This window comes from Kogia breviceps, chromosome 6, assembly GCF_026419965.1.
Source record: "Kogia breviceps isolate mKogBre1 chromosome 6, mKogBre1 haplotype 1, whole genome shotgun sequence".
NCBI lineage: Eukaryota > Metazoa > Chordata > Mammalia > Artiodactyla > Physeteridae > Kogia > Kogia breviceps.
Genome location: NC_081315.1, coordinates 116,268,767 through 116,288,584, shown reverse-complemented (window position 1 = coordinate 116,288,584; position 19,818 = coordinate 116,268,767). Strand labels below are relative to the sequence as shown.

The 19,818-nt window shown below is 43.1% G+C and overlaps 1 protein-coding gene and 1 non-coding gene across 2 annotated transcripts in view; one reads left to right on the top strand and one right to left on the bottom strand.

Annotated features, from left to right (window-relative positions):
• Nucleotides 1-11,621, bottom strand: part of HADH (hydroxyacyl-CoA dehydrogenase) — a 50,827-nt gene extending 39,206 nt beyond the window's left edge. Inside the window, exon 1 of the mRNA XM_059067685.2 lies at nt 10,962-11,621. Within this exon, the coding sequence (XP_058923668.1) occupies nt 10,962-11,093 (132 nt within the window). The 5' untranslated portion in view covers nt 11,094-11,621. The remainder of the gene's footprint in view (nt 1-10,961) is intronic.
• Nucleotides 104-237, top strand: LOC131759034 (small nucleolar RNA SNORA43). Its single transcript, XR_009336368.1, has one exon. It is a non-coding gene; the product is annotated as a small nucleolar RNA SNORA43 (small nucleolar RNA).
• Nucleotides 11,622-19,818: the final 8,197 nt, after the last annotated feature.

Genomic DNA, 19,818 nt, shown 5'->3' with positions numbered 1-19,818 from the left:
AGTAAGCCCAAAGAGTTTCAAATAAGAAGAACCCAAGAGACCCACACCAAGACACATGAGAATTAAAATGTCAAAAGTGAAAGACAAGGAGAGCTGCCCTGCAGATGCCCGACTTGCCGGCACCACGGGTGTGGCTGCCCTGCTGCACCTGTGACGCTGGGGCAGAGAGGAAGCGGCTACTTGTACGCTTGGTGCTCAGAACAGTGGGCGCTTAGGATGGTTTGTAGCCGGACATCACCAAAAGCTGCCTGAGGAAGCACCTCGTTTCCACGTGCACTTGCAGTGGGAGCTGTGCGCAGGCCCTCGAACACTTTGATATTCTTTTTCTTTGTAAGGCTCATTGCGAGAATTAAATGATATATGTGCACAACCACATGGCAAGCTTTGGGCACAATGGGATTGACCAGGAGAGGGTCTCCTTACTGGAAATGATTGTTCTGTTGGTCTGTCTGGCGAGGACTTTTTAGGAATCCTTGGGCAAGTGTGACATGCATCCCTGGCTGAGGGCCGCTGAGCTGGTATCAAGGCCCTACCTCCAGGCTCTGTTCAGAGCAGGGTCCTAGGTGGGGACGAGGGGGGCCCAGAGCCACCTGGTCCACAAGCACTCGTGCTCTGAGGACCTTGAGACGTGTCACTCTGGAAGGAAGGCCAGAGGTTCGCTCCTGGCATTTGTCCTGTTGATGAGGCAGAAGTCGGGCCCCTGTGTGGAGCCCCTTGATGGGCCAAATGTAACCCTATAAAATGATCATCCAAACCAGGGGCGTCCTGGTCTCCTTGCAGGTGGAGAGTGCATTTTGCTATTTCCCGAAATGTTGAAGTTGGAGGGCTGAACAACAGCTGTAGCTCAGTGGCTCTCGACTAGGGGCAGTTTGTCCCCCTCCCAGGGCATGTGGCAATGTGCAGGGCAGGAAAGGGGTAGCGGTGCTGCTGGCATCTAGCTGGTGGGGGCCAGGGTTGTGGCTACATGTCCTGTGGTGCCCAGGACGGCTCCACAGTAAAGCTACAGGGTCCCAAATGCTGATAGGGCCAAGGCTGACAAATCCTGCTATAGAAAATATGGTTTGGGGGGGATTCATGGATTGGATTCCATTTCTCAGGTCCGTGGGCCCAGCTCGGTCCTGTGCGGCTGGTCAGTGGAATAGACCTGCAGGTGTGGCTCTTGTCACTCTAGGACTGGCTTCAGGACAGATCCTGCTGATGAACCCAGGGCACCATCCTCAGTTCTGCAGGACAGTGCACCGGAGTGGAGCCGGGGCGGGGCTGTGCCTGACTCACAGCACGGCGGCCACGCATATCCAGTCTGCCGCCAAGGGCAGTGGAGAGCCGGGGAAGTCATGGCCTTGGGAATGTCCTCTGATGAAAAAGAACCTGCAAGCTTATCAAATAACTTTTGTGTGGAACGTTGGTTGTTGAAAAGCAGTTCTGTGTGCTTTTACCCCTCGGTGTGGATCAGCAGTGCTGAGGCAGCAGGCGTGATACAGAAGTGTGAGCAGAGTCTGGAATCCCCAAACTCCAGGGAAACTAAAGGTGGCAGCAAGCCAGTGAAGAGGACAGGAGTTGGGGCCAGTGGTGGTGGCGGCAGTCCAGCAGGCACCCCTCGTCTCAGGGTCCTAATCCTGGCTCCAGCTGGGTGGTCAGGGGAGCTGCAAGGTCTTCTGGGCGAGCAGAGCCTACAGTCCTGAGCTGTTCTTCGCTGTGTTTGGGTCATCTCCCCCCAACCAAGGGGGAGAAATCTAGATGAGGTTTAAGAATTAATGCTTTAAGAATGTGGATCTCATAGTTAAAACCTTGGAACACGTGTTTTCAGCACAAGGTGCTAAAGTGAACAGAGGATTTAACACCTTTTCAAGGAGGGTGTCCCCATGTGGGCAGAACTAGAGAATAAATGGGTGTTGAATAAAAAAAAAAAAAAAAGACAAGGAGAAAATAATAAAAGCATCAAGAGAAAAACAACTTGCTATACACAAGGGAACCCCCAGTAAGACCAATAGCAGAAACTCTGTAGGTCAGAAGGGAGTGACACAATACGTTTAGAGTGCTGAAAGAAAACAACTTCCAACCAAGAATACTCTACCTGGCAAAGTTATTGCTCAGAGTGAAAGAGTTCATCACTACTAAATCAGCCTTACAAGAAATGTTAAAGGAACTTTAAGCTGAAAAGAAAGGGTGCTAATTAGTAACGAGAACACATATGAAAGAATAAATCTCACTGGAAAGGTAAATATATAGTAAAGGTAGATGAATCATTTATAAAGCTAGCATGAATATTAAAAGAAAAAAGTAAAAATAACTATGATTGTAATAATTAGTTAAGGCATATACAAGATTAAAAGGTGTAAAATGTGACATGAAAACCATTAAATGGCGGGGAGGGTATTAATGTTGAGCTTTAGAATGGGATCAAACTTAAGTCGTATTCAATTAAAATAGACTGTACAAATTGCTGTATGTAAGCCTCATGGTAACCACAAAGAAAATTAAAAGTCAATGCAGGGAACTGAAGATATGTGAAATATGAATATAAGAATTCATAATCAGAATCTATAAACATTTCCTACAAATCCATTAGGGAAAAAAAGGACAACATGAGAGCTAAACAGGAATGAAATTTAACAGCATATTACACAAGAATATATCTATATGGCCAATAAACATGTGAAAAGGGGTTCACCTCACTAGTACTGTAAGCAGGGAAATTCTAATAAAAATACAATGAAATGTCACTACACCCACCACAATGACTAAACTTTAAAGGAACAACGATATAGAGCAAAGAGAATCTTCATACCCTGAAGGCAGAACTGTAAAGCGGTACAACCACTTTGGAAAAATGTTTGGCATTATCTACTGAAGTCGAACATATCCATATCTCGTAATCCAGCAAGATTGTAACTGAAATTGAAATTGCAATTTCACCCAAGAGATATGTGCACACATGTATGTCAAAAGACAGGACCATGACTCTTCACAGCAACAGTGCTGTGACGGTTAATTCCAGCAGGTCTAGAATTAGCCTGAGTTGCTTTGCTAAAGTTCCTGCATCACAATGACCCCCGGTCAAGGCATGAAACCTACTGATTTATAGTGTTGCTTTGTAAACTTAAGTCTAAAGTTTAGGGGTGGTTTGTACCAGCTTATCAGCATTGTTTGTTGATAAGAGTGATACTGATGATTCACACCTGAGTTGATTTTTTAAATTACGTTATTGAATTTTCTCTCACTTAGAAAAGAATTTCATGTGTCTTGGATGCAAGGAAATCAATCACACTCATTCTTCTCAAATTATTCAGTGATAAATTATCCCCAGCTTTCTGAGGAGATGGTAGTGGAAGAGTGGATCACAAAAATAAAGAGGTCTTTTTCCCTCCTCCCATAGACATGTTATTTTTTCAATAAATAAGGAGGACTCTCCCTGGCACTTTAATCTGAGTGCCAATAATCTGAATCAACCCCCAGAGAGCTCCTGTTTTATGTGATAGTGACCTACACTGGAAGACCTTGAGGACAAGCAGTCTGCAATGGAAAAAAATTTATTTGAAGGCTATGTCCTCAGCTCTATGACTTCTCTAGCCTTGGTGGAAAGCAGGCTTAGCCAGAGAGAAATATTTTTGGACAAGGGTGCTCAGAGCTATAAAAATAGGTCCAGTGAACAGCACACTTGTCAAGGCCCCTGAGTACTCCAGCCACAGGGCCAAGGAAACGTGCCAAGCAGAAGCTTGCTGGATTTCTCTATTTCTGCAAACATACCACCAGATTTGAAGCCCCTTCCCTGAAGTATCATTTGAGTGCAGAATTTGTGAGAATTACATCAACTGGTCCAGTGAGATGTTCCATGTGCCCCTACACTACAGGAGGGCTGCATTTCATCAACATTACATTCTCTCTGAAAAACAGCAAAGTTGTATGTACCATCTGCCAAAGGCAAATTCTGACTTCTCGATCCCCAGAGTAAGTGTCTGGCCCAGAATAAGTACACGGAGTCGCTGCTGCCCATGAGGCTGCTGTGCCCTTGCATCTAGGCCTGCCCTTGGGTTCTCGTAATTTGATCCAGGGAGGAAAAAAGTCATAAATCACTTGCATCTCTCAGAGCTGGCAAGTCGGGGTTTATGACTGTCTCTGGTTGTGCAATGCCGTGAACTCTGCCATCGACACAAGCTGTCTTCACAAACTTCAACAATCAGAAAAAGGCATTCCATTGAGGCTTTCGACCACCACCACAGATAGCTGGTTTGTACTTAAAACAGTTAAGTTCATTGGCTGGCCTCTTTTCTTAACTCAGATTTTTATATTTTAAATAGCATTTCTAAAAAGCCAAGGAAATGGGCCTCGATTTTTAAGTGAGCCTGTTAAATACACATTTTTTTTTTTTTTTAATTCAGTAAGCATCCAAGTTTGGTAATGTAGAGAAAATAAATTCTCTCCCTGGACCCTCCTCTCCCATCTCCCACAAATTCTGGAAACGAGATGGGATAACTGGACATGTCAGTGGCATCAACCAACTCTTAGTTACATTTAAGAATCTCTGAAAGATGCTGCCAGGATGCACACTTTCTGAGTAGAGGAGAGAGCTGCAGTTCCAAACTGCTCGCTCGGAAGATTACTATGGCAATGGTTATTAGGATAAGTGTTTCTTTCCTAGTAGATTCTGCTGAAAGCAACCAATTAAGATGTTTCCTCAACAATTCCGGTATCAATGCCTGGTCTAGGAATTACAAAGGAAGGGACAGGGGAAAGAGCTCTCCTCGGAGGAGAGCCTCAGAGCCTTCTGCTGTTGATCTGCTAGAAGATCAACAATGGCAATCACAGAGGGAGGAAACTGGGAAAGCTGGAGAGAACAAAGAAGTCTTGCCAGGTGAATCTGAGTCTATTATGGGCAGAAAGAGAGTAGCAGAGGATGGAGATGACCAGCAGGCGACTCCAACTTTGAATCTAGAGCTGAAGAGAGGTCCAGCTGGTAATGGCTGATCCCAGATACCCACAAAAACATCCCCTTGCCCGTGGAAGCCTCACTTCTCCCCACAAGACAGCAGAGGCCAAAGGTGCAGGTAGCACTGTGGTCACTGCAGCCATAGGGATCTCCAGCAAGCAGAAGAGTAGTTGAGAGACCTGAGTTCCAGCCCCTGCTCTGCCTCTGACCCTTGACCCCAAGTGCTATCTCTGCAGAGAGGAATATCATAATGGTCACATGAAATGACAGAGACATTAAAGTGCCTGGAACAGAAAAAAGTGTCACATCTGTAGAGTGTTTTTTAAGTGCCAGGCTCTGTTGCAAATGCTTTATGACTATGAACTTACTGTAATACCCAAATACAAGTGAACAAAGCACTAAGATTATCTCTCTCAACAGCCCACACAATTAGTCTTAAAATCTTTAGAACTGTTTGAACTCTCCATAGCTCCCTATCATATCTTCAAAGACAGTTAAGAGAATCTAAAATAAGAGAAGTCATCACCAGATTACAGCTGACGGATCTACATAAAGGCGGCTAACATTTACTGAATAGTTACCACTGAAAACACTAGTACAGTCTAAGCACTTAGCTCATAGAACTCTCAGAACACTGAGACAAGTATCATTATTCGCAGATAAGGGAAGAAGCAGAGAGGGGTTAAGAGACGCGCCCAAGATTCCCATAGCCAAGAGAGGAAGGGCTGGGATCCAAACTCCAGCAGGCACCTTACAGCCTGCTCACTTCCAGGCATTAGACCACCACTGAGCGGAAACTATCACACAGTCAGCATAACCTAGAGGGAGAAATAGAACAGAAAGCAGCAGCATTATCTTCCTGTGGTCCCAGGAGAGCTAGGCAGTGAGGTATGTGCCTAAGGCAGATATGGGGAGAAGAGAGGAGGAGGAAAGGAAATGAGAAACTCAAGAAGGGGGCAAATAACAGCGAGGTGGATCCAGGACACGGCAGAGAAAACCCAAAACCTGACTGAGGTACCATTTCTGCTCTACAATATCCAAACATATTCTACGGCATTCATTTTTCTGCCTGTCAGCCCTACCTCTTCTACAGTATCTCCAGCCACACCCCAAGTCCAAAGACTAATATGCTGATAGAAGCTGATTTTACTGTCCCAGTACATCATGGATCTCAGAGAACAGCCCAATAAAGAAATGACCAACAACACAGTAAATGAGGGAAGAATTTCATGACAAACACACACTCCATACCCTTGAGGACCAAGTTAACATCTGGGAATAAAACTATTCCCTCCATGGGGCTTCCCTGGTGGCGCAGTGGTTAAGAATCCGCCTGCCAATGCAGGGGACACGGGTTCAAGCCCTGGTCCGTGAAGATGCCACATTCTGTGGAGCAGCTAAGCCCGTGCACCATAACTACTGAGCCTGAGCTCTAGAGCCCGCAAGCCACAACTACTAAGCCCACATGCTTAGAGCCTGTGTTCGTCAACAAGAGAAGCCCCCGCTCGCCGCAACTAGAGAAAGCCTGCGTGCAGCAATGAAGACCCAACGCAGCCAAAAATAAAAGAAACAAAACAAAACAAAACACAACTATTCCCTCCATAAAGAACTTTGAGTCAAAATGAGAGCTTACAGCCAGGTGACTGTGCCAGCCTCCTGTGCTCCTAAAACTTCTCCTAGGCCACTGCACTGTTCTCAAACAAGCTTCCACAGAGGCATACTCACTGTAGCGAGAGAAAAGAATAAAGCTATACAACACAGAGCAACTCTGATCATTCTTCTACTCAGCATCAGAGAGTTCAGAGTTGGGGGCAGGAAAAAGGAGATGGGCAAACAAATGCAGAGGCTGGGAAGAAGACTTCCCAATCCACCTGAGTCCTCATCAAGCATCGCAGAGTACTACAAATGTAAGGGAAACGTGTACTTGTAGTTTAGAATACCCCTCCCCTTGTTTTAATAGCCTAAGGAGCTCTCCCCAGAAAAAATGTGCACTTTTGCTCTTTAAGAGGAACAAATAAAAAAGCTTTGAGTGTGAACTCAGCTCCAACCTCCTTCAAGATGCAAACTCTCACTTCCTCAAAGAAGTGTAGTGTACTACAAGGAAGTTTGTACCAGAGAGCCAAGAAATCCAGCCCCTAAAATGCCATTCCTAGAAAGCCCACTGGCTTCTCACTAGTAAATTAACAAAAGCTATAAGCTCTCTGGGCTCCTCATGTGAAAAAAGGCAATGCAAGAAGCAAAGCTTTGACTAATTCTATAAATTGAAGAGATGCACAGCTAATAACTTTCTTCCTTTTTTCCCCTTCTTTACAAAGCAAAAACCAACCTGTCCCCCACTCAAGGGTCAATTACTGCTGGAAGCTTTTTTTGCTGGCCTAAGTATCCAGATGAAGATAAACTGGCAACCAGACCCAAGTCAGAATAATGGGCAAACACACAAAACAAGTTAACCTTACTTAAATATTAACCCACAGTTTTTGTTTTTGTTTTTTAATTTAAAACAAGCAAAAGTAATGACAGGCAAAGTAGATACTCTTAGAGAATACAAATACACAAATGGCCTGTGCTCTGATCAACTACGTATAATTAAACACAGACCTCACTCGTCTTAAATTGCTTAATCGCTTGAGAAATGTGTCAGGCTACCACAAAATCTACTCATTATTTTTTATCCTACTCAGCATGAACTGGAACATATGGCAAAAATGATAAATTGTTTTAAAAAATTAAAAATGTAAACAGAACTACACCTTGATTAAAATTAAAACTACTTCATGGGACTTGCCTGGTGGTGCAATGGTTAAGAATCCGCCTTCCAATGCAGGGGACATGGGTTTGATCCCTGGTCAGGGAACTAGATCCCACATGCATGCCACAACTAAGGAGCCTGTGAGCCGCAACTAAGGAACCTGCTGGCTGCAACTCAGGAGCACATGTACCACAACTAAGGAGCCCGCGAGCCATAACTAAGGAGCCCGCCTGCCACAACTAAGACCTGGTGCCACCAAAATTTTTTTTTTTTAATTAAAAAAAAAACTACTTCAGGGCTTCCCTGGTGGCGCAGTGGTTGAGAGTCCGCCTGCCGATGCAGGAGACACGGGTTCGTGCCCTGGTCCGGGAGGATCCCACATGACGCGGAGCAACTGAGCCCTTGAGCCATGGCTGCTGGGCCTGCGCGTCCGGAGCCTGTGCTCCGCAACGGGAGAGGCCACAGCAGTGAGAGGCCCGCATACCGAAAAAAAAAAAAAAAAAACTACTTCAGAAACAGTTCTGGAGAGTGAAGCTAAGTGTGAATTAGTAGCATAAACTTATACGTTAGTTTGTGCTTGTGTTTTTAAGGCTTTACTGAGGAGGATAAAAAGTGCCTTCCCTCTTTTCAGAGGTCCCTGAACAAACTGCAGTCAACAACTGGCATTTGCCTTCAAGATTAAGCAAGATGGAACAGAATCACAACCAGTGCTCTCCATCTTAACATTACAGGCCTACCATAGCAGCAAGGATCAGAGATGGGCGTGGCATGAGGGGACAATGACAAAAGGACAAGGATAACACCATGATGGTAATAACCCTGAAGGCAGCTAACATTCTGTGAGCTCTTACTAGATGCCACTGTGCTAAGTGCTTGACGTGTGCTACTTTATTCGATCCTCTCCATACTCCTAGAAGGCTAGTCCTACCTCAGAGATTAGTAAGGCACAGAAGTAACTTTTCCATGTTAGCACAGATCCAGCATAGACCATCCCAATTCCCCACAGTGAACTGGATCCAATCTACAGTCAAACCACACCAACTAATAGCTGTGGCACTAAATAAGCAAATGATTTACCCTGTGACAAAAGCTGTAGGTCAAGCAGCATGAAGAATGAGGCAATACTGCCTCGAACAGCATGCTGCAGGATAGAGTGCAAAAATGGATCAGCTTGGGCTTCCCTGGTGGCGCAGTGGTTGGGAGTCCGCCTGCCAATGCAGGGGACGTGGGTTCGTGCCCCGGTCCTGGAGGATCCCACGTGCCGCGGAGCGGCTGGGCCCGTGAGCCATGGCCGCTGAGCCTGTACGTCCGGAGCCTGTGCTACGCAACGGGAGAGGCCACAGCAGTGAGAGGCCCGCGTACCGCAAAAAAAAAAAAAAAAAAAAAAATGGATCAGCTAAACGGCCGAAACCAACCAACTGGCTGAAAGTGGCACACAGAGATATAATGCAGGAAAGTGCGGTTCCCCTCCACAGGATTAAAGCTGTCACCTACAGTGGCTGAGGCTCTTTTAAACCTTGTTATGTAAGGACAGAACTACTGCTCCCTGGGATCATCCACTATTTAAATCTTTGGTCCTTATCAACTTCTTGAATGACAATTCCATTATATCTCCAATGTGTGGGGTAAATAGCTTTCTTTTTTACCCCTTAGGTTTCAAAAGGCAAGCCGCCCCGGTCCAACTACTCAAGGATTTGATCCACAAGTCTGAATGCCCAACACTGTCAAGCTCCTCTCTCCTTTCTCAGATGAAAGCTCCAACACCATACCCGTAATTTTAGGTGTTACATGTGTGCCTTTTTGTGCAACATAACACTTTTTTGGCCAGTAGTGCATACAGTAGTCCAAGAACTGAGCAACCTGAATTTGTACAAAAGCTGAAGTGATGCTTTCCACTTAGTTTCTAATCCTCTTCCACGGATGTCTTCAAGGGACCATCAACAATAGTTTCTGGACCCATTTCCTATATTGTTATTGGGGGCTTAAGGCCCTAATATCTTGTCACTAAGATGTTGTTTAGATGTTTTTAAACAAATACATTATTTTATACCTGCCCACAACAAATCTCACTCTCACAGCATAAGGAGATTTGGGTGGAGCAGGGAGATACACATGCACTCAACCTAAACTTTCTTTTAAGTATCAAGTAGTATAATAAACTTTCATGTTAAAGGGACCTACTCCTCCCATCTCACGTATAATAAAGATTATGGGGACACCATAACCCAGCAGCCAGGGCGTGTACACAATAAAAAGGGCAATATATGTCCAAAAACATGATCTGAGAAGAAATGGGAATCAGAAGGATAAAACATTAATGAAATACAGACTTTAGAAGAAAATGCAATCAAATTAATATGTTGCAAAAAACTTGCAGTCTGGGAAGTATTAAGATATATAATAAGAAGAAAAGATTTTTCTACAAAGCAAGCATAAAAGCATGGACTTGGCTGGAAACAGACACTACAAAAATTAAACTCCTTCATAATCATAGCAACTGAACTTGAGTTCTCCCCTAAGAAAAATGAGATAAATGCCTCCCCCGCCCAACAGTACAAGTAACAAAGGGCCGACGTGCTAAGCATATAATCAGCTAGGCTATGAAAATCACGGTTCCCCAATACGAGCTGGAATATAACCGCTAAAACTCAATCAGTAAAAACACAAGGATCACAGTACCTAGGTAAGAGCTGCACAACTGATCACAGCTTAGTTGGAACCGGGCAGAGTCCTGAAGATGCACACTGAAATTAGCGACTCCTTCAGAGCCCTCAACCGCTCTGCCTCCCCCTCCCACTCTACCCAGCGCCAGAGGGCACTAGGTCAAAGACTTCTTGCGCAGCACTTGGTGGAGTCCCAGGGCCTCACAAACGCCGATTAGGTAAGGTTACCAAATGCTACAAAAGTGCTGACCACTATTATTCTTTGTAACTCAGCAAGCAAACACTGGGAGAGGAGAAAAGACCATTCAGAGAGCAGAAAACTGCTCTGACAACGGCTGCAGAACTATAAAAAACTAATAAAATTAAAACTGATCGCAGTGCGGGTCTCTAGAAACCAACCTCCGGAAACTGAGGCTCGGCCCAAGAACACTAGATCTTTGGGCGACTGCAGACTAACAGGCCCAGACATTTCAAATACACGGGGGAGGGTCGGGGTGGAAATTCCCTGGGGCTCGCGTGAACGCTGGCCGGACAACTCCCGCCGGGTCGCGGCCCGCCAGCGCTTTCCTGTCGGGGGGGGGGGAGCAAAGTGAGCGGGGAGCGGTGCCCGAGGGCTGCCCACCTGGGCGACGCCGGCGCCCATCAGCCCGCCGCCGATGACCGTCACGTGCTTGACGAGGATTTTCTTCGCTGAGGCCGCGGCGGCGGACGAGGAGGACACGGAGCGCACGAACTGCCTGGTTACGAAAGCCATGGTGCAGATGGAGAAGGCGGCGACAGCGACAAGACCCGGCGGAGAAGACACCCGCACGCGACACCGACCAGCGAGCAGAACTCTGGGGGCGGAAGCCCAGGAGTCCCGCCACCCGCGCGCCCTGGGCGACGCCGTGACGTGTTCGACGGCGGGGGCGGAGCCTCGAGGCCCGCTTTCCCCATTGGTGGAGGCCGAAGGGACAGCGTTCGAACGTCCGAGCGCGGCGTCCAAGCCCACGTGGACTGGGGCGGGCCGCAGCGCTCCTCTGCAGAGCAGGTCTACCTAGGCTCAATGCAGCTGGTCGTGTGCTCTTGAGTGGTTAGCGCTCCGGTACCGGACCCAGTGCAAGCCTTTCCTCGCAAAAGCCACGGGCCCCTTGTAAGGCGAAGTCCGTAGTGTTGCCTTGTTAACTCCTCGCCTTTGATCCTTGTACATAACTCGGCGCCGAATAAATACGTGTTATTTGGCTGTGGTGATGAGGGAGCCCAAAATGAGCACCTTCTGTTTGTGTCACCAAAAACCAAGTCTAGGGATTATTTTAAGCCGGTGCATATTGTTCCTGGTAAAAACGGAAGGAAACAAACTGCTCACACCCAAAGCAAATGTCAGTGACCCATGAGTTCTAATGCAAAAATCAGGCCCACTAAGGGAAAGAAAGATTTAACCTTTAATTGCCCATTTCGACTTTACATGTTTATTAATGCAGGGAACATGTGGACAGTTTAAAGTCAAAGAGGAACCTTTGTGGAGTAACCGGTAATAATAGAAAGGCCAATCTTCTCCTTCGTGTAAATAACTTCTAGTTACTGTAACTTAGTAATATAGAATTTTTATTTATTTTTAAATATGTAATAAGGACCCACAAACTCACCATCCAAAGTCCGCCTCCTCCTATTGCAAGTAACTTACATAGTGAATCCCGTGTTCACCGTTGCTTTGCTTAGATCTCATTTTTATTTCTAATTCTGTAAGTGTGGGAGAAGTGCTGGTGTTGAGCACTCCTTAAAGCTTGGGACGTTTTTAAGGAGATCGTTACTGGCTGAAGACACTGTCACATCCAAATAATTAAAGTCCATTAAGTGCTAGAATGTACCAAATGCAAAAACCAATAGGACTAGAATTGGAATAGGAAGATTACACGGAGAACCTAGTAACTTGAACAAATGTGTCAAGTTATGAAGAAAAGAGGCTTCTAGGCACAGAAAGCAGCACATGCAAAGGTAGAAACGTAAAAAAATATTGCCACAGGAAAAGAGTGAGGAATTAGGTATTGTTAGAGATGAAGCTAGGATAGTAGATTAGGAAGATGCACAGATGATTCTTTTGGTGGATTTTAACTTTTCATTCTCATTTAAAAGTTGTGTTTAATGCAAGGCCAAACATATTCTGATTATAGTGTCGTCACAATATGTATTTTTTTAATGTGTGTAAATGTAAAACATAATGCCTGAGTATTTGGTATGTTTTCAGATCTCTGATTTGTTTTCCTCAGAACAGAAAGAATAACCACTGCAGTATGTTTTAGCAGTTCTCAGATCTGAGGCCATCTGTATTATGTAAAGGTGTGATGTGAAGAAAGGATCACTGAAGTGAGTCAGGAGTCCTGTCCCAGACAACCTCCCTGGGCTGCAGGGTCCTTGTCTTTCAATAGAAAGGGCTGGGAAGGCGAAGCTGGGACGAAGTGAGAGAGCGGCATGGACATATATATGCTACCAAACGTAAAACAGACAGCTAGTGGCAAGCAGCCGCATAGCACAGGGAGATCAGCTCCCTGCTTTGTGTCCACCTAGAGGGGTGGGATAGGGAGGGTGGGAGGGAGACGCAAGAGGGAGGACATATGGGGATATATGTATAGCTGATTCACTTTGTGATACAGCAGAAACTAACACACCATTGTAAAGCAATTACACTCCAATAAAGATGTTTTAAAAAAAAGAAAAGGGCTGGACAGGTACCTTTCCAGCTGTTTCATACTGAGAGTCTAACCCTCATTTACACTCTTATGAACCAGGAAGGCCACCCTGGCCTTATTCCTGCCCAGTCCTGATCAGATGACAGTTACAATAGAATCATTCTTCTTTTGCCAGAACTGCAAGTCTTTTCCCAAGTGTGGCCTTGAACTTTCAGGCACCCACTAACAATTTCTGTGGTCCCCGACTTGCACCTTCACCCTGTTCTTGGGGAAGTGCTTCGTTTCTCTCTGCAGAAGGAGTGGTGCACTGGGAAGCAAGTCACTGGTCGCTGACCAACTCAAAAACAGCAAAGGAAAGGGTACCCCTTTTTTACAGGTAAGGAAACAGGCCCAGAGAAGTTCAGAAACTTAGCCAAGGTCACACAGCTAATGAATAGCACAGGCAGAATTCAAACTCAGGACAGTCTGTTTTCAGGGCTCATGTTCTTGGTCACTATGCTGTTTTGCCTCTCTTTATAGCAACCCTAAGGTTACCACTGCTATCTTCCTCTAAAGGTGAAGAAACTGAGGCTCTGAGCGATTAAGTCATTTATTAAATGTAACTCAGCCAATAACTGACCAAGCTCAGATTTGAATCCATTCTGACCTCAAGGCTCCCATTCCTTTCGTAATTTCATACTCTTTAGAATGTGCTGCTGTTGCTAGAGGGGAAAAAAGATTGGGGAGTGGTCTCCAGTAAACATACATGTCTAGATTTGGAGCTTTAACTGTCCTATTAAGGTTATCATTAAGGTTAAGCAGATTAATGTATTTAGACATTCCTACCAATAAGCCCCAAAACTGTTAAGCTTCACACAGTTGAGTCCCAATATTTACACCTGAAGACTTTATAGAACCATGTGTTTTATTCCTTCCTGATTTCTAGCATGTGGACTCATGCTTCTCAAACACAAACATTCATTTATAATTGTCTACTGATCACCTCTATTTGGCAATCTCTCAGCTACTTCAAATGTAACTTATCAAAATTTGAACCTATTATTTCTCACTTCCCACAATACCTTTCACCTCCTCCTGCATTCATTGTCAGTTCACGATGACACACAACCAAGGGCGTTTTCCTTCCCCCTCACCACCATATCCCCATTCAGTGGGTCAGATGTCATTGATGCCACCTTAAGAGCATACAGGCTTCCACCGTCATTTCCCTCTTATCTCTATCCCTATTTATCAGCATTTTATCCAAGCCCTTGTCTCCTGTGCAGAGACTGAGCCTATTCCTGAAGTGCCTTACTGTAACTAATGTCTCTTTGACCCAGTTCATACTTCACATTCTTCTCAGACTGATTTCTCAAGTTATAAACTGGGTCACTGCACTCTCCTTTTAAACATTTTATTCCCAGGATAAAGACCAAACTTCTAAGTCCTGGTGACAACACTTTAAACTCACCTATTTCCTTCTACTCCTTCTCAAGTACCTTAAATCCTAGCCACAAAGAACCAAGTTGATTTCTTAACGTAAATTAGAAATCATCTTTTATAAAGATCCTAGTATTTATAAATTAGTTGAAGGCTAAAATATATTTTGACTAACTGTAATTCTCAGACATTTTCAGAGCCAGGTATTGATTTATTATTTTTTTATTGAAGTATAGTTGATTTACAGTGTTGTGTTAATTACTGCTATACAGTGAAGTGATTCAGTTATACATATATATATACACACACACACACATTCTTTTTTAAAAATATTCTTGTCCATGATGGTTTATCATAGATTATTAAATATAGTTCTCTGGGCTATACAGTAGGACCTTGTTGTTTATGCATTCGATATATAATAGCTCACATCTGCTAACCCCAAACTCCCACTCCATCCCTCCCCCAACCCCCTCCCCCTTGGCAACCACCAGTCTGTTCTCTATGTCCCTGGTTCTGTTTCTGTTTCATAGATAGGTTCATTTGTGCCATATTTTAGATTCCACACATAAGTGATATCATAGGTATTTGTCTTTCTCTTTCTGACTTACTTCACTTAGTATGATAATCTCTAGTTGCATCCATGTTGCTGCAAATGACATTATTTCGTTCTTTTTATGGCTGAGTAGTATTCCTCTGTATATAGGTACCACATCTTCTTTATCCATTCATCTGTCAATGGACATTTAGGTTGTCTCCATGTCTTACAGAGCCAGGTATTTAAAGAAAGCTGATAGTGATTCCTTGTTTCAGTTTTCAAAGTAAAATCACTGATTTTGGAAATAGCAAGTTCTTCATTGCTCTATGTGAGCCAGAAACATCACTCTAGATGCTGGAAAAATCAGGGGTGACTAGAATTTAGTCTTTGCCGTTCAAGGGCTCATAAAGTAGTGGGAGAAATAAATATGGAACAAAATGTTGTGCTTTCCAGAAGGGAATGCAAGGGGCTGTGGGAGGTGGGTAGTGAGGGGGGCGGGGGAGGCTAGGGGAAGACTAGCATTTAATGAATGCTTAATTTGCCAGGCTCTGTGCCAAGCATGTAATACGTAACTTCTCATCCACTCCCATCAGTCTGATGTCACTATTTTTATTCTCTTTTTGCATATGGGAAAACTGGAAGCTTAGAGAGGAAAATAACTTGCCTGAGGTGTGATAGGCAGGAAGAATAGAGGCAGGTCTTGAGCCCCAGTCTACCCGAGTGCAACGTTGTTGCTCATAACCAGTGTCCTAACCTACTTCATCATGATGGATATATTACAGCAGAGTAGTGAGGATGATTAGAAGGTTTTCGGGCAGAGAAAATGTTTTGAGGACATTCCAGACAGAGAGAAAAATGTATATGTAGTCTGTGAAGGAACCGAGATTAGAGAGTGGTCTGGAAATACATGAACATAGGATAACAAAAGCACAGGGTACTTTTGGGTGAATGAAGATGAGACTGCAAAGGTAGGCAGGGGCCAGATGAGGGTGGACCTTTTTATGAGAATCATGATCTCAATCATATGTAATTTTTCTCAATTTATTTAGAATTGCACATAGAAAAACTGTAAAAATAGTACAAAGGAACCCATATATCTCTTAGCCATATTTACCTATTGCTAACATTTTATCACATTTGCTTTATCTTATCAATTGCCTAGATCTACTTATCTATAATAGATAAGACAGATATTATATACATTATGCGTAATCTCTGAACCATCTGAGATAAGTTACACACATCACGGTCCTTTATAATATTTCAATGCATATTTCCTAGGAATAGGGTGATTCTCTGACGTAACGATAGTAATCAACTTTAGTAAATTTAACATTGATACATTTCTATCCAACTGATCTCCTGTATTCCAATTTAGTTAATTGACCTAATAATGTCCTTTATAGTTTTTTTTTCCTTCTAGTACTAAATCCAGTCTAGAGTCAAGTATGGCATTTAGTTGCCATCTCTCTCTGTCTCTCTCCCTCCCTTTTTAAAAATAACAGCTTTACTGAGGTTTTAGTTAATTTGTTTTAATTTTTATCTTTAGGCACCAGCTTTTTCATGAACATTAGTTTGTGTACAAGGAAACCATATAAAGGACTTAAATATCCTTGGAAGGTATCTTTCAAAACTACAATAACTGACAATTCACTACATGCCTTTGCATACCAGGTGGGAAGAAGGTTGCTAAACAAGCTCAGATTGAAAAAAATAATACACTGAGGACAAATGCTGCCGAGCAGAGTATGATGGGAGAAAAGAGTTTTCACTGGTGTAATCTCCCTCTTTAGTGTCATGTTTTAGAATTAGAAATGCCAAATTGGTAGATTCCTTGTGGAAAATTTTCCTTTAAATAAGGCACAACCTAAAGAAAGAAAACTCTTGAGTTGTAAACCTGACTAAGAAGGAACTATAAGATATAGGTCATTCAGTAGCATTCTTATCAGTTGTTGTTCCATTAGTAATTTAATTGTAAACATGTTTGAGAAAAATAGCTTAACCATGTTCTTCTGGTCTGTTTGATTTGACATTCTGAAATATTTTCTTAGGCTATTTTGTCAATAGATTTGTACCCCTTGTCAATAGTTCTTTGAAATGTAACTACGACTAGAGATTAGCCATCCTTGCAAGTCATATTCTATGTTATGAATATGTTCGTGCGATATGTCTAATATTTGCTTCACAATAAATCAGTGCAGAATGGGGCTAGAGGCAAGTGGGATAATGCAGATGAGGCAAGATTTGCCGATAACTTCTGTATGTTTCAAAATGTCCATAACTGTTTCATGCTTAGAATATATCAAATATTTCAGAGACACATACAGATGTATTCTTTTTACTTTTTAGACCTTTGGGGATTAACTTGGATTATTTTGGGAAATTCATCCTTTGGGGATTAACTTGGAAAAATAAGTTAATTGGAGAAAAGATGTTACTTTAGTTTTCTAAGTAATTAACCAACTGTCCTAGCATTTTTTGAAATACATTATTCCTGTTCTTTCATAATGTGATGCCACTTTTATACACTAGAGGATATGCTCTCTATTTTGTTTCACTGATTCGTCTGAATATCCCAGTGTTACTACAAAACTGTTTAGTGATACATTACTTTAAAAGATAGTATCCACCCAGAAATAAATCCTCATATATATGGTCAAACAATTTTTGACAAGAGTACCAAGACCATTCAATGGGAAAAAGACAGTCTTTTCAACAAATAGTGTTGGAAAAATAGTTATCCATATGCATAGAAGTAAAGTTAGACCCTTACCTTACACCATATACAAAAATTAATTCAAAATGGATCAGAGACCTACACATAAAAGCTAAGACTATAAAACTCTTAGAAGAAAACAGGCAAAAACCTTCATGACATTGGATTTGGCAATGATTTCTTGGATATGACACCAAAGACACAGGCAACAACAAAAAAAATAAACAAATTGGACTTCATCAAAATTGAAAACTTGTGCAACAAAGGGCACCTCTGGCCAGAGGTTAAAAAAATGGTGGAAACTGAGGATTTAAATAAACAGGGTAACTGTAAATAGTGAGGAGGGAGGGCTCTGAAGGAAATAAGCTGGGTGATGAATCAGGGAATATTTTAGTCCATTTAGGCTGTTATAACAAAAATACCATAGACTGAGTATCTTACAAATAACAGAAGTTTACTTCTCACAGGTCTGGAGACTAGAAGTCCAGAATCAAGGCATCCGCAGATTCAGTGTCTGGTGAGAGCCTGCTTCCTGGTTCATGGATGGCTGTCTTTGCACTGCAGTCTCATATGGCAGGGGGGGACAGGGAGCTCTCTGGGCTCTTGTAAGGATCCTAATCCCATGCATGAGGCCTCCACTCTCATGACACAATCACGTCCCAAAGGTCCCACCTCCAAATACAATCACACTGGGATCAGGTTTCAATTAATGAATTCTTGGGGCACACAAACTTTCAGTCTATAGCAGGGTGTTCTCAGGAAAGGCCACTTTAGATAGGGCTTTAGCGGAAGCCGTCCCTCAGGAGGTGACCTCTGCACTGTGACCTGCAGGAGGAAGACTGGGCTGTGGAAAAAGCCGGCAGTGGGCTCATCTATAGGAAAAATCCATAGGTTCGGGTATTTTAGAAAACTCTTCTTCCTGAGCTAAGGAGTGTAATAGAGACAAGCACTCGATATTTTGCCACAGTGGGCTTATGTAGATTCATCCCTCTCTCAAATAATGCTGGACTTTGACATGGGAAATAAGAAGCCTGGGCTGTGCTACAATCCTGAGAGTAACTGTGCTCTGAGAGGATATTTTAAAAGAATTATCCTCCTGTCTAGAGATCATGCTTACATTACATGTGGCCATCTCCCTCTTTTTGGAAGTCTATTCCCTCTTCCTTTTCTTAACTTGACATCTGGTAAAAGAGAATTTCGTTTAGCAATTTAAAGAAAACAAAACCCCCCAAACCAGACATGACACTATTTCAGTTACAATTAAAAGTTTAATATAAGCATCAAAAATCATGCTAATGATGAGGACTAAAAAGTAGGTATTAGGCAAACTTATAAAACAAAGTACTAATATTTTTACACTTCAAATAAATCATAAAGTAAAAAATCATAAAATATCAACATGTGCAAGGAAGCATTAACAGTCCTTTCAGTGATTTGCCATAAACAGATGTTTTAAAAGTGCTACAGTTTAAGGCATTATATTTTAAAGTTTCATAACATCTGATTTCAACATAATCTCACAGAAGAGTTTTTTTTCTCAAGTTAGCTACAAACTGTTTGGTTAGAGGGTACTGAAAATGCATGTATAAATCAAAGAGTAGTAAACTTGCTAATGCAAAGTTATTAGTGAAATTCCACAGCATATGAAATTCCAGGTCAGAACAAACTGCCCTGCTCACGGTACAGGGTAATCCACACATGCATCATCCATCTAAAGTCTCTCTCTAGAGGCTTCCCTGGTGGCACCGTGGTTAAGAATCTGCCTGCCAATGCAGGGGACACGGGTTCAAGCCCTGGTCCAGGAAGATCCCACATGCCACGGAGCAACTATGCTGTGCACCACTACTGAGCCTGCGCTCTAGAGCCCGTGAGCCAGAACTACTGAGCCCACATGCCACAACTACTGAAGCCCACGCTCCGCAACAAGAGAAGCCACCGCAATGAGAAGCCCACGCACTGCAGTGAGGAGTAGCCCCCGCTCGCAGCAACTAGAGTAAGCCTGCACGCAGCAACGAAGACCCAGTGCAACCAAAAATAAAAATTATTTATTTTTTAATTAATTAATTAATTAAAGTCTCTATAACAACCTCTCCATTCACTCAGTGCCTATGCATTTCGTTTCTTAGTTTTTCTTTTTTAA